At 45.1% G+C, this 13,500-nt stretch overlaps 1 protein-coding gene across 7 annotated transcripts in view; it reads right to left on the bottom strand.

Moving 5' to 3' along the window:
- The window catches only part of CREB5 (cAMP responsive element binding protein 5), a 362,526-nt gene that overhangs the window by 273,036 nt on the left and 75,990 nt on the right, over positions 1 to 13,500 (bottom strand). For all 7 annotated transcript variants that reach the window (XM_081146788.1, XM_081146787.1, XM_081146784.1 and 4 more), the window contains one exon: positions 9,947 to 10,068. In XM_081146788.1, the coding sequence (XP_081002914.1) occupies positions 9,947 to 10,068 (122 nt within the window). The remainder of the gene's footprint in view (positions 1 to 9,946; positions 10,069 to 13,500) is intronic.

Genomic DNA, 13,500 nt, shown 5'->3' with positions numbered 1-13,500 from the left:
GGATTTCTCGCCCTTGTCCTAAATTCGGGCAACACGGCGCATTACTTCTCCAAGGCCCATTTCCAGGTCATTGCGAATAGCACTGGGAGCGCCGGAGGCCAGTTTCAGGTGGAGCAGCAGCACAGAGATGTAACGGTGTGTGTCACACTTTGGCACATCCCACTGTAAGGAGGGTCACCAGGATTCTGGATGGTCTTGTCTCCTTCCAGCCACCTGGGAACCAACCAAGTGGGGCTAGAAGGGTGGGGCTCCCATACACCCCAGATTCTAGAGCTCTGCGGATTCCAAGCTTGCCCTGGAAAGGATAGCAATGCCTCGGCCAGCCGGGCCAATGAGTCCAGCAACAGCCCCATGTTCAGAAATCCTCTGGGAGGTTCCTAAGCTGTGTGCAGAACAAATCGCCCCGGGCAAAGCCAGCAAGGGGCCGGCTTCCTTGAGAGCGACTGTTATTCACAATGCCCAGCGCCACATCATCTGTAGTCAATCAGCCCAACACCCACCCAGAACACGACTGCTTTTCTTCTTTGGGGACATGACTGCTCGCAGGGCCCGAATAGGCCCCCACCCAAACATATAGCCACAGAATAAAGGCCGCACCCGGGGCCGACTTGGGCAGGATCCGGACAGCACTGCGATCAACTTTCAAAGTTTTCCTAGGACAGATGGTGCACTCTGCACGGAGCTCAGATCCCAGGGATGCCAGCGGCTGCAGCCACACTCAATCCAAAATGCAGGGTTCACCTCGCCTCACAGAGAAGGCTGGGGAAGCCCCCGCAGTGCCAGACAATGACTGACTGGGGAGCTGGCAGGAGGGACTAGCCCGCCTCCTAGGTGCAAAACTGTCCAACAAAACAGCTCCCATTCGGCTTTAGGTCAAATGTCAAAATATCATCTACATACACCACGGTCTAAGTTGTGTGGGTTTTACTAGAAACTATGTGCCTAGAGGTGATGCTGAGAGTACAGTCCTTCGGCCGTTCCATTTCGCTCTGGAGACCAATGAGAGAACTGGCCTTGTTGCACAGAAGAGTCAGAAGCTCCAACAGGTTAAAAAGGGGCTCTTATATCTCAAAAAGCAAAAGAGCAAAGAGAAGCAGGGCCACGTCCTGGAAGGCGACACCGTGTGGCTGACCACACCTCCATCCCACCAGCTGGCGAGCCCCTCCGCTTCACAGAACAGCTAGTTCCCCAAAGTAATTCAGAGGTACCAGTAACTCAGAGGGGGAAACCCCACCATTTCACAAACTTCCTAGGCCTTCGGGCTCGGCGGGTAGCTGGGTAAAGCTCACAGAAAATGTCCCTTTGGGGTGTGATGTGAAACTCAGTTATTGCACCACAAGTTTGAGCTGACAGCCAGCGCGCTGGAAATCTGGACAGGAGGAATGCGCGGAATCCGAGTTCCTGGCCTCGGCCTTATCAATATGGAAATAACTTAACAACACACAAATGCTGGAGCAGGGTTCCCAGAGCAAATCACTCCCATACCTGCTCTGAACTGGACTTAATGTTCACCTGGATTTATGAGATGACGGAGGCAGGGACCCTTGCAACTATTATATTCTTTTCCTTCTCTGTTTTTATGATGTCAGTTTCTGCTCACATCTCTGTGAGGGGCCCAGGCTTCCCTGACTCTTAGGGGCAGATGCTCACCGTGTCTCTAACATTTGGTCCAATTTTCCAAACGGGAGGGCTGATTTCTGCCTAGAACGGAAGCTTCATCTTTTAGTCATTTTGTTTTAATCTGGCCCAGAAAACAGATCTGTTTTCCTGCTTGCTTTGGGGAACATTAACACAGGGCCTCGCAGAGGACAGGGCCTCCTCCCCTGCAGATGCCGACGCCTCCTGCGCCCAGGTACGCGCCCGCCTCCCGCGCCTGGCTGGCGTGCTGGGAGTCCTGAATTACTCACAGCTGGACGTTCATTCCTTCACAGGAGAGCGTCCATTCGCTGTGCTGATTCCTTGAAATTCCAGCCTGGCTTGCCTGCCTCCAGACAGGTAAGAAGTGATTTTAATGAGCCGAGAACCCAACCCAACCTGGAACAGAGAAATCGCCCTGATGAGAAAGTCTCCTGCTGGGAAAAGCTGCCCTTTCCTGGGCCCTTAAAGCTGAGCTTCATAACTGTTTTAGCGAGGGTCATTCCCAGCCAAAGAATTCAATTGGGCTAATTGTCGACTACAGTAAGGCCGCCTGGTGGGAAGGTGGGCCAACCAAGGTGTCCTCACAGCCCAGGTCTGGATTGAGTATAGTCCCTGGGGAATTTCAGGGCTCTACCATGTTTTTGATTATTTTGGGTTTCTTTTCTTGGTCATTTTTTAGTGCCCTTCCCCCATCCCTGCTTTGGTTATTTTAAATGCATTCCATGTATAGAATGTTGTAGAACCAAAACTATGTTTAACATCTTTCAACCAACGGGCTTTCTTTCATACCTATGACATCCCATATCACCCCTCCACCTTTTAACCATGGCAATATTTGAAGGAACTTTTAACAGCAAGTGACAGGTTATCAGCATCAAGAAGGATTTTTTTTTTTTTTTAACTTTTAAATATTTCAGTTTATTTTCATTTAAAACAATGCATTTGATTTTACAATAATACTTAATGCTAAGTATTTCTTTAAAGTTAGGCTAGAAGCCAAACAACTTTCTTGGAATTTGCAGCAATAAATAACCCAGTAGGAAGTGATGATGGTCTGGACCTGAGATGATGGAAGTAGAAGAAACAGAGAAGATATGAGGACCCTTTCCTGGGAAAGGTGATTGAACGGAGTGAATGGGGCACAGGAGGGAGGGAGGCCATGCTGACGCCTTGGTGGGTGAGTGACTGCCTCTGGCCGAACCAGGGGGGTCAGATGTGGCACCAGTTTGCTCAGGGAAGCCCTGAGGAGTGCTGGGCAAGGTGAGTTTGAAACAGGAGGGTTATATTCCAATGAGAGTGTTGGTAACAGCCAGAGGGTAGAGGCTAATATTCAAGTCCAACAATAAGGGCTGGATGTCTAGGTAGAGGAACTGTTCAGCTCTGAGAAGGTGTGGATCCTCTGAAGGGAAGTGTAAACAGAAACCACCTGTGAGTGGATGCAACCAAAAGTCAGGAGGCAGAGACAGACAGACAGTCAGGGAGAAAGCCAGAACATGTTACCCCTGCCCCTGGCTCTCCTTGGTGAGTGCCTGTCAACTCTCTTTCTTGACAGTTTATCTGTCTGTATTTAAGAGGGGGAGATAAGACTGGCATAAGCACCTATAATTATTCCCTGGTAGTGAGGGGACCCAAATCAAACGATCATCAGTAACGTGTTCAGAATGTCATAGGCAGACCTGAATATGCTCCATGACCAGGTAAGGACTTTGGTCATTACTATACCCAGTCACAACTGAACAGGAAATACTGGTGAAAGAAAACATGGTTTTATTTTGCAAAATTTCCAGCACGAATAGAGAGCCTTCCCAAGTCAGTGCCCAGTTTCCTCCAGCCACCTTCATGTTCTATCGCAAACAGGGCCAGGGCCCCAGTCTCGGGCGCTCCACAGCCTCGAGTGGAGAGAAGGACCTCTTAGAGCACCCATCGGCCGGGAATGAGCGCAGAGACCCCTCGTTCAAACCCAGAGCCTGGGGTCAGCTCCTAAACAGGCCCCAGGCAGAGAGACCGCTGCCTCCAGAATAAACGTCATGTGATACCAAGTGCAAATAAAACCTATGACGAGAAAACTGGATTGCTTAATACTGAACTCAGAACAATGGCACCTGCTACGCACGGGCCGAGGGACATTCGTCTGCAGCGACTGCTACAGAGCCGTGAACTGCCAAGTGATTTAACGTCGGAAAGGAGACCCTCAGCTTCAAAAGGTAAGATATGTTTTCTTTAGTGTGAAAATCAGGTCGTGAGGACTCATCCATTAAGGTCCAAATTATCCAAATATACAAATTCTCCAAGAGGGAGGTGGACAAACGCCCTGTACCCCCCTCAGTCAGTGTTCCCTAAGCCATGAGTCCTCCCGTGTCACCCGCGTCAAACATACTTGATAGACGTGCTCGCTCTTTGCAAGACAACAGACAATGCATTTTGTTGCTTTAAGGGTTCCCTGACTTTCCACCACCTCCCCCCTCCCCCCCCAAAAGCCCTATGATCTTATTTTATTTCCCACTCCATTTTAAAATTGAGGCAGAGCCTCAGAGCACATCATGAGTCACTGACATCTATGGAAATGGATACCAACGCTTACTAATCTCTTAAAACTGCACTCATTAATCCTAAATCCCAAGGAACTAAAACACATGAAACAGCTTCCAGTTTATCCACTGGTTTAGTCATTCGCCGGAGTGGGATACAAAGACCAAGTCAACTTCTCTTCCAGCTTCAAATTCCACCTAAGTGGAGGGCATAATTTAAACCTAAAAGGAGAAAGCTGTAATCCTAAAATGGCAAGAAAAAAAGAATCCTGATAATAGAAGGGTTAGGATTTCCCGTCATTGGCTTAGGGGAAGAAATAGGTTGTCTCCTGTAACACTGCCTGTGGGTGTTTCCTTTTCGATCATGCTGATAAAAACGAAATAAAACAACAACAGAACCCAGCAAGATCAAAAACAGTCTCATCTACTAGCATTTCGCCAACATGGTGACATTCTCAATACCCGGATAAAACCAAGTTTAGGTTTCATAATATTCTTTTTCTCCAGACTTCTGGGGGACGGAGGGATTGTTTTACACAAATATCACAGAAAACATAACATAACCGGAAACGTGCAGCTGTTGCCAGTCTGCTCCATCCCGAGTCCTTTCTTTTCCATCCAGCGCCACTCATGCCTCCCCCAGAGCAGCCAGGCCAGCCAGTGGCTGACAGGGCAGGACTGTGCAGAAAGCAGAGGAAGGCGCCCCCTCCCCGCGCCCTCTCCCCCCCCAATAGCCCGTGGTGTCGGGTAACAGGATTTCCAGGTACAGAACTGAACCAGATTGAGCGGCCTACTTTTCTGAGCCGAGGCTGACCTGGCCATGCCCTGTTCCGTGACTCCTGTTGAGCTGGGATCCAAGATCTTAAGACTGTAGCTTGTCCCTTGTTCCCATGTGCTAAACAGTCAGCACCCTCTGGGAATAGACTGCACTTTTCATCCTTGGGGGAGGAATCCTAGAGCATGGAAATGTCCTACTTTGCTATTGCCACATCAGCATAATGAGTGAGGTTCAGGCACTGCAATAACAGCACTTAGCACTTATACCCAGCACTTTGCATCTCGGGGTCTTCAACCACACTGGGCTGGAATGTGAGATTTCTCTCAGCAAGACCAAGGAGTTAATTTCTAGTCGTTTCAACTCCCCTTCCTTTCTTACACATACATACACATACATACACGTGCACAAAACTGCTATCAGATGGTGAGGCTCTCTCCACCTTCCTAGGTTTGCATGAGTCAATCTTTTAAAAAAAGAAATAAAATGTAAAAGGTCAATTCACCTTCCTCTTTCTTTCTTTTTTTTTTTCTAATATGGAACACAAAATCAGCATCCCAGTTGCCAGTTATTGGACTCCATCAAGCATTAGGGCAAGGGTCCCATACGTGACTTGAATCTTCATGCCTCGTGACCTTCTGTGTCATCGCTGGCCACTGAGAGAGTTGAATACCCTGTCTTGGAAGATTCTCTGGAGGGCTCTGCCAAGTTCCATGCTCAGACCTTTCCTCTACTTCATCTCCATTCACTCCTGGCCAGGGAGAGCCCATCTAGTCTCATGTGGACCACCTACTTCCCAATGACTCCTAAATTTCTATCTCCAGACAGGTGGCCACCTCCTGAATGACAGCCCTACATATCCACCTGCTGCTTTGATATCTCCATTTAACAACTCTAAAAGCAATTCTCATTTTCCCCTCACACCTGCTCTTCCCAAAGGCAACTCCATTCTTCTAGCTGCATCCGCCAAAAACCTGAATTTGTCCTTAATTCCATTCTTTCTACTACTCCCCAGATCTAACCCATTGGCCAATCCCAGCGACTCCCTCTTGAGAATATATCCAGAATCCAGCCACCCCCTCCATCACCATCTTGACCAATATGCCACCATCTTTAATGTAGACTCTTCCAATGCCCTACTAACTGGTCTTTTTCTGTTGATGTCCTCCAACGGTTTACTTTCAACTCAACAGCCATGGTGAAATTTCTAATATAGAAGTCAGATCCCGTCACTCCTCTGCTCAAAAGTGTTCTATAGTTCCACATCTCACTCAGAATAAAGGCCAAAGTCTTCAGGGCTTCCTGGATCTGCCCCCCCACACCCACTCTTTAGCATTATTACATACTCTCCTCCAGCCAAACTGGCCTCTTTCAGTTCCTCCAACCCACTGAGCATCCTCTAGCCCCAGGGCTTTGTACATGTTGCTCCCTCCCCAACACACACCTGGCCCGGGCCTTCTCCCCCTTCTCCTTCCCTGCCACATGTCCACTCACCAGCCGTGCCGTCCCCCACCACCCTGTGCTCCTTCCCTGCCCTACTTTTATCTGGACCACTATCATCTTCTGATATGTTCTATGTTTTACTGTCTTTAGTTGCTTCTTGTTTGTCCTGCTCACTGGGAGTCAGTTCAATGAAGGGAAGATTGTTTTAGTCTTTTTCTTACCAACTTTAGTCAGTAGCATAGTCACCAATGCCTTGGGCAATGCCTGGCACGTGGTGGGCACTCAGAAATCTTTCTTGAATGAATAAATAATGAATAAAAAGTCCCTCATCTGTTTTAGGACGTGGACTGGCCTGACTTGTAAGCCAGAGGCAAGCTTACATTTATGATGCCTGCTGGTAATGGATGCTTTTCCAAGGGGCGAATAAATCTCTTATTAAAGAGTTTGGAGGCTCTGAGCTTACACTAACATAGAAAATTGAGGTGATTATGAAATGTGTTGCCTGCTATTTATGACATGATATAGATATTGGGGCTCTTTCCAGTGGCCATGGCCTGCCTCCTGCCTGCCCTCACTTTATACACGCATTGAGATACTCTTAGAAAAGGGTGTCATGATTAGAGATAGTCTGTAGAATGCTCTTTTAATAGAACTTTCTAGAGCTAGAAATGTAAAGGTACAGGGAAGGACCACCCCAATCTTCCTCGTATTTTTGTATAAAGTACTTAGAAAGTTCTAGCAATAACTTTTTAAAGCAAGTTCTCCAGACGACTTAATCCATCTTCCACTTGACCAAAACTTGCTGAGGAAATGGATGCAAGTCTTTTATTAAAAGACAAGGAAGAAAAGAAATCAGAAGAGAGTTGGCAACACAGAAAAGGGAAGAAATAATTATCTGACTGTGGAGCAATGGGGATGGAGAAGAGAGCATTCAGTAGCACTCGGTATGCAGTAAATAAAGAGACTTATTCCTGCTTTTTAAGCAGGGAACAAATAAGTGAAGTGGGAGCTGCGGTGGGCAGTGTGCTGGGGATGTTGGTAGCTGGAGAAATGTGGTCCAATGGTGGATAAAACGATTGGCAGATTGGAGAGCATCTCCTTCTCATTTCCCTACCCTGTGGCTTCCAAAGAAATGCTAGAGCAGAAGCCGCCAACACAGCCCATTGGGGTGAGTCACCATGCAACGGGCCTTGAGAAGGTGCCCTCTTGGGGAGCCATGGGCACCCGAGGATGGATTTGGCCCATCTGGTTTGAACAAGGCAAGGGAACAGGAGACCTCAATAGCCTTAGTTCTGTCCACCTTTCAGTGTGTGCAAGTGAAGTTGGGGCATGAGACAGTGGTCTGCTGGGAGGTTGCCCCAAAACCATGGGGAAAGCTGGCTGTGGGATCCCCAGCACCACATACCCATCAAGAAATCATCACATGGCTCTGAGCAACATTTAAGAGAGAAAATACTTTTTTTCCTACAACTACAATAGTCATCTTTTCAACTTCGCTTATCTAATTACCTTCATTTTTAAAGTTTAATTATTTATACTCTTTCTCAACTCACAAAGAATCAAGAGCAACTCACACAAAAAATGTATGGCATGGAAATGTTCCTTAAATTAAAAATCAGGACCAGAGGAAATATAAACTAGAACTGAAAGTCTAGTCTGGGGGGAAGTAAAATACCCTCATAACTGTTCTACAAAGTTCTCAAAGTTAAGCAGTACCTTTGGCTTCATGTTAACTGAGCAGTCAAAGGGAAAAGAGAAACAGAACCAGTTACATGATTCTTAGGTCCAGAGGAGAAAATATTTCAGTTCCTCAGGGGAAGCAAACTATTTCCTGGAATTCAGATCTGCAAGAGTTTCCTCCCACAGGACTTCATATAGTGGATCATGAGCACTACGTAAAGGAGACCATCTAAAATCACACCCCTACCTTGGGCTTCCTAGAGCTGTCCTTGGCCAACGTCTTTGGGAAAATCAAAGGCATTCACTTCAGTTAAAGCCACTCTATCAGAAATGAAGACGATATGAACCAAGTCCACACGTTTCCTATAGTTTAGTTTAATCTAAGAAGCCAACCGTGACTGTCTCAAGAAATGAAGGAACTTAATCTTGTAGTCTTTTACATAAGCCATGCCTACCAGGCGAGCTAAATCTACTGTCCAACCAGAGGAAATTTACTCAAGTTTTTGGTTTTAGGTTCTTCTTTCTTGCTATTTTCATGGATTCTTTTTTTTTTAATTTTTTTAAGAAATCCATTTCTATTGCAATGAAATATAGAATATACACCTTTTATTTTTATTGTGTTAATCTTTTTAAGTGCTCAGAACAGGGTCTGGCAAATACATGCTAAGTAAGTGTTTGCTTCAAAAGAGAAAAAAGGCCCTTCCTATCACTGAGGTGGTGGGGATGGGTGCATCAAGTATGAATGACAAATTAATTATAAACAAATAAAATGAGTTGATTGAGATGGTATACCACTCTTACTGTAACCTTCACCTATTTGCATAATTTTTTTCTAAAGCAGTACAGACGGAATACAAGCCCTTGACTATTTTGATGTGAGAATGTGACATGAGAAACCTGGTGGAGGGGGATTATTAAAATTTCATGTAAAGGAGAATTCAAAGGTTTTGAAACACTTAGAGAAACATCAGAGCCTTTTAAAATTTCTTCTCCGGATGGAACAGCTGGAACTTCAGAATCCATTACAACCGAGCTGGTCCTTCCTGTCAACCAACTTTCACATTAAAAGACTCTGCTCATGGAATGTGTCTAATTTGTTGTTTAGTACATTTTGGGCATTCAATAATGCTCTATAAAAACATTGAAAAAAATACTAAAAAGCTTCATTATCACGCTTACTCATGACCTCATTTCCTTTCCTTAATCTTATAAAATGATTGGAAAGTGCCAGCACAACATTACAATAAAACTGAATATGTTCTGGAGGGATCCATAAAGTGGATTTTCTACACTCATAAGAACAAATAATCCACACTTACAGTTAACCTATTTGTCTCAATAGCAACAGATGTTCCATAGTGTAACTAGGAAGTAACTGTGAGCATGGTGGAGATCTCCTGGGCAGATTGTGGACACCAGACAGTTAAAACCTGGGTCAAAAATCAGAGAAACCCCTCTACTACTGCTATAATTTTTCACCTGCTGACTCTCTGACTCTTGTCTTCTGCACTTACCACCATGTAAGGCTTGCTATTAAATATTTAGCTAAGTAAAACAACTAGTTTTGAACAGAAAAGTCTATGAGTTTATCTGATTCAAGTTCAAGAATCAGGTAGTGTTTTTTTGTTTGTTTGTTTGTTTGTTTGAATTTCATACTTCAAATATCAGTTTTCCCCACGATTTTTCTAGCTTTGAATTCTATCACAATCAGGGATTCATCCATTTTTTTTTTTTTACACATCAGACAGACTCTAGCACATGGATAAAATGCTGCTGCTTAAGGGCCAGGCCACATCAGCAATCCACCCGCAGCGCCACCCATTCTCCACCGAGTTTCCGCCAGGCGAGAGGGGCCCGGGTGGGCCGCATCCCGCCAACCTACCCGCTTCGTGCTCTCCTCCTCCTGCGCCTTCCTGAACTCGTGCTCCAGGGAGCAGTCCAGCTCGCTGAAGAGCCCCACCTCCTCGCAGTTCTTCAGGAACCTCGTGGGGGTCGGAGTCTGATCTGAAAGCACAGACGAGCGATCGGTCAGTGGGATCTTGTCCCCAAGAGCCAGCGGGAAGCAAGTGCTGAAGTCACAACTCTCCTCCCCTTGGCTCAATTAAGATGCCCACTGGCCACCCATAATCTCCCAGCCCTTTCAATAACACGAGAATGTGGAAGAAAATAAAACCATAAATCCCAAAGGAGGAACACAAAGTAGTCAGCTGCATAGGTGATTTTCAAACCTCCCTGCAGACAACTTCAGGGGATCCGGCCCTCGACTTTCAGGGGCGATATCATTTGAATCACACTGCGATGTGTGGAGTGAGGTTTTTCTAACTAGAAGCAAAGTGATTTAGCTAAAATCAGCCAAAAAATCAGCTAAGCCCATGTTAACCCTGATTTCAGGGTGCTGGAAGGAAAAACGATTTTGTAAATTTTTATACCAAACACAAAGAAACACACAGGCAAGTAAAATTCCTTTTCCTTAATGGAGAAGGGAAACGTAACAATTCTCTCTCATTTTGGGAGTCGTAGAGGGTGACGAAAGGCTACAAGTCAAATACATTCAACTCCTACCCATTAAAAGTATAATTGTTAATTTTTGTTTTCTTGGCTATAACTAAAAGAATGTTCTGAGAGTACTCTTAAAAAGGAATAGAATTTCTTTCATATTTTGACTGTCGAGAGAGCTTACTATTTAGAAAACTGAAGGATCTGAAACCATAATTTGTGGCTTAATGTTCACAAAATATTTTCACACAATGTTCTCTGAAATCTAAATCTCACAAAATCCTATGAGGTACGTAGGGTGCATGTTAATTTATAAATGGAGAAAAAAACTAAGTAACTTATACAAGGTCACACAAATTGCAACCAATTGCAACTTCACTATGAAGTCCTCTCTTACTTTCAGACATATCCCTTCTCAATCTAAATCCTGTGCTTTTCCCAGACTCTCCCAGCTCCCAAGGACTCTGTTGTATGTGTAAAAGAAAACACTGACAACCCAGAAATCTAGATTTGAAATCCTGTGATTTGGGGGAAATTACCTACATTCTCTAGACCTCATGTCCATCATCTTCCAAATAAAGTTCTAAAGTTACATGATTCTATGAATCCTAAAATCACAGGGTTCCCTTCAAAAGTCATGGTCGTTAGGTCAAAGAAACATATGACCATTTAAAGGACAGCTCAATGGGAATATAAGTAATAGCGAGTTAGACACTAGAAATTAGGCCAGAGATTAGGGCTGGATATACAGATAAAGGAGCTGTCTGAACAGAAGGTGTAAACAGACAAGACCTGAAAGTGGGAATAAAAGACTCTGTGTGTGCGTGTGTGCGTGTGTGTGTGTGTGTGTGTGTTTCAATTTATTGGGTGCTTAGTCCATGCCATGCTCTGTCTGCACCATCTCATTAATTGTCACAGCAATCACATTAAGTAAAAATTATTTTCCCCATTTTACTTATGAGGAAACGGGAGCTCACCCCAGGCGCCATTTAGAAATTGAGTCACACAATCATATCAGTAATTGATAATCCTAACAGTCCTTGGTTCCTTTGAAATATCTAGGAGTCATTGACTCAGTCACACAATAGAAGTGCATTACAATCCCACAGACTCTTCACTGTCACGCAGGAACATTTTTGTGACTTAAAAAACCTGAGAAAATATCACATAAGAAAATTAAAATATTGGACCAGTGGTCATCAGTGGAAATTTAGATTCCCAGGTTTCAACCTTCCTTTTATTCCTCTGTGATTCATTGTTGGAGATTTACAAGTTGAGGCCATGACAGAGACTAGTCATCCTAGAGGCTCCATACAACCCCTGATCGCTGAGACAGGTTCATAAGATGGTCCATGAAATCGAATTCAGGCTGGCACTGGGGGCCAATCCCCGAACAAAGTTGACAGATGTTTTATGTCCCTTCTAAAGCAAAATGATTCCCAAATACCAGCACGTGCCCACATACATCAGCAAAGGAGGTTGAAGCAGAGTGGCACAGGCACAGCAGTGCCACGCCTGTCTTCCTGGGCCGCTCTACAACAATAGGGAAACTAAAGCTAGGGAACAAGGGGAGCCATAGCCATGGGCTGTAAACAGAGCTGGGTCCCTCCCATCCCTAGAGCAGAAGAGCCAGATGAAGGCCCCAGAGTCTTTGCCAAATGTGACTTTCTTTGCTGTGTGATATAGTGAGAGAAAAACAAAACAGATATCTCTATCCACATTTGGAATAGATAAGGCACACTGTTCCCAATTTTTTCTTCATTTTCTTCTTGTGAATGAGCTATTCTTTCCAGTTACAACAGGAACCAGACAATGGAGCTTAACTTTTGTTTTAACATTTATTAGAATTAATACAGGGTCTCTAGTTGTCTTTGATCCCACATGGTACCAGTTCCAAGTAAGCCAGGAAATGTGCAAATCTTCAAAAAGGGAACAGCTAAATCTATCAGCAGCTTAAATAAAAGAGGCAGAGGTTCTTAGCCACATGAATGCCTTGTCAAATAACTGTTCCAGCTGAAATTAGACCTGAAGTAAGTGGGTAATGTCCATGGCCATAAATTAAAATTCTTGTAAACCACACCCTATTTAAAACTGAGAGCACACACTGGTGAGCGGCGGCAGGGGCAGTTTCTATATCCTGCATGACAGGGCCGGTGCTTTATGGGTGGATAATATCTGAAGTTTGTTAAGGAGGCCACACTCCAGGGACTTAGAGAAACTGGCTCCATTGGGAACTCAGAGCTGAGGTGACTGGTTTAAGGACGTTTGCTCGCCTGTCTTTTAGTGTTTTCACTTCAGTGAGGACCATCCGAACGACAGAAGGGGATAACCCCGAATCTCAAAGGAAACTGAAAGTAGATAACTTTTGAGTCTGAACTTGACCCCAGCGGAAAGTGTTTTGGCGTGGTGACTGCCTTTGTCGGTCTGAATCGGCGCTGCGGGGGCGCCCGAGTGTCACCTTCCTGAAGACAGTTTGCAAACTTTGCAAACAGCACACACCACGTTCTTAGGAGACACCGGGGCCCGTGCACGTGGGAAATCTCAGCTCTTCTACTCACGTCACGTGGCCGTGGCCATCTCTCTACCCATCGGACAAGAAAGATTGTGCCAACCAGGGGGATAAAAAAATCCTTTCTAACATTTGTCGTATTTCAGTATCCAGTTCCCTTCCTGCGATGGGGAATCTGTTTCTTGAAAAGAGCACATTTCCATAGAATCGCTGCCTCCGTAGAGAGCTAGGGAAAGGACATTTGCCACGCGGAGACCCTACTTGTGTATCTACCCAGGAGAGTGCCACGAAGCCAGCATTATGATTTAGGAATCCACCCATCAGTTCCACAATAGGAAATCTTGTACCACGTTGCCTGTGGGAAGGAAAACAAGTATATAGCTAGAATTATTAGAAAAAAAAAATAGTAACTGGCTAAGTTTTCCCATCAG

The sequence above is a fragment of the Miniopterus schreibersii genome (genome assembly GCF_964146895.1).
Source record: "Miniopterus schreibersii genome assembly, chromosome: 9".
Classification (NCBI taxonomy): Eukaryota; Metazoa; Chordata; class Mammalia; order Chiroptera; family Miniopteridae; genus Miniopterus; species Miniopterus schreibersii.
The sequence above is the reverse complement of the archived record's forward strand: the minus strand, read 5'-3'. Positions and strand labels throughout refer to the sequence as shown.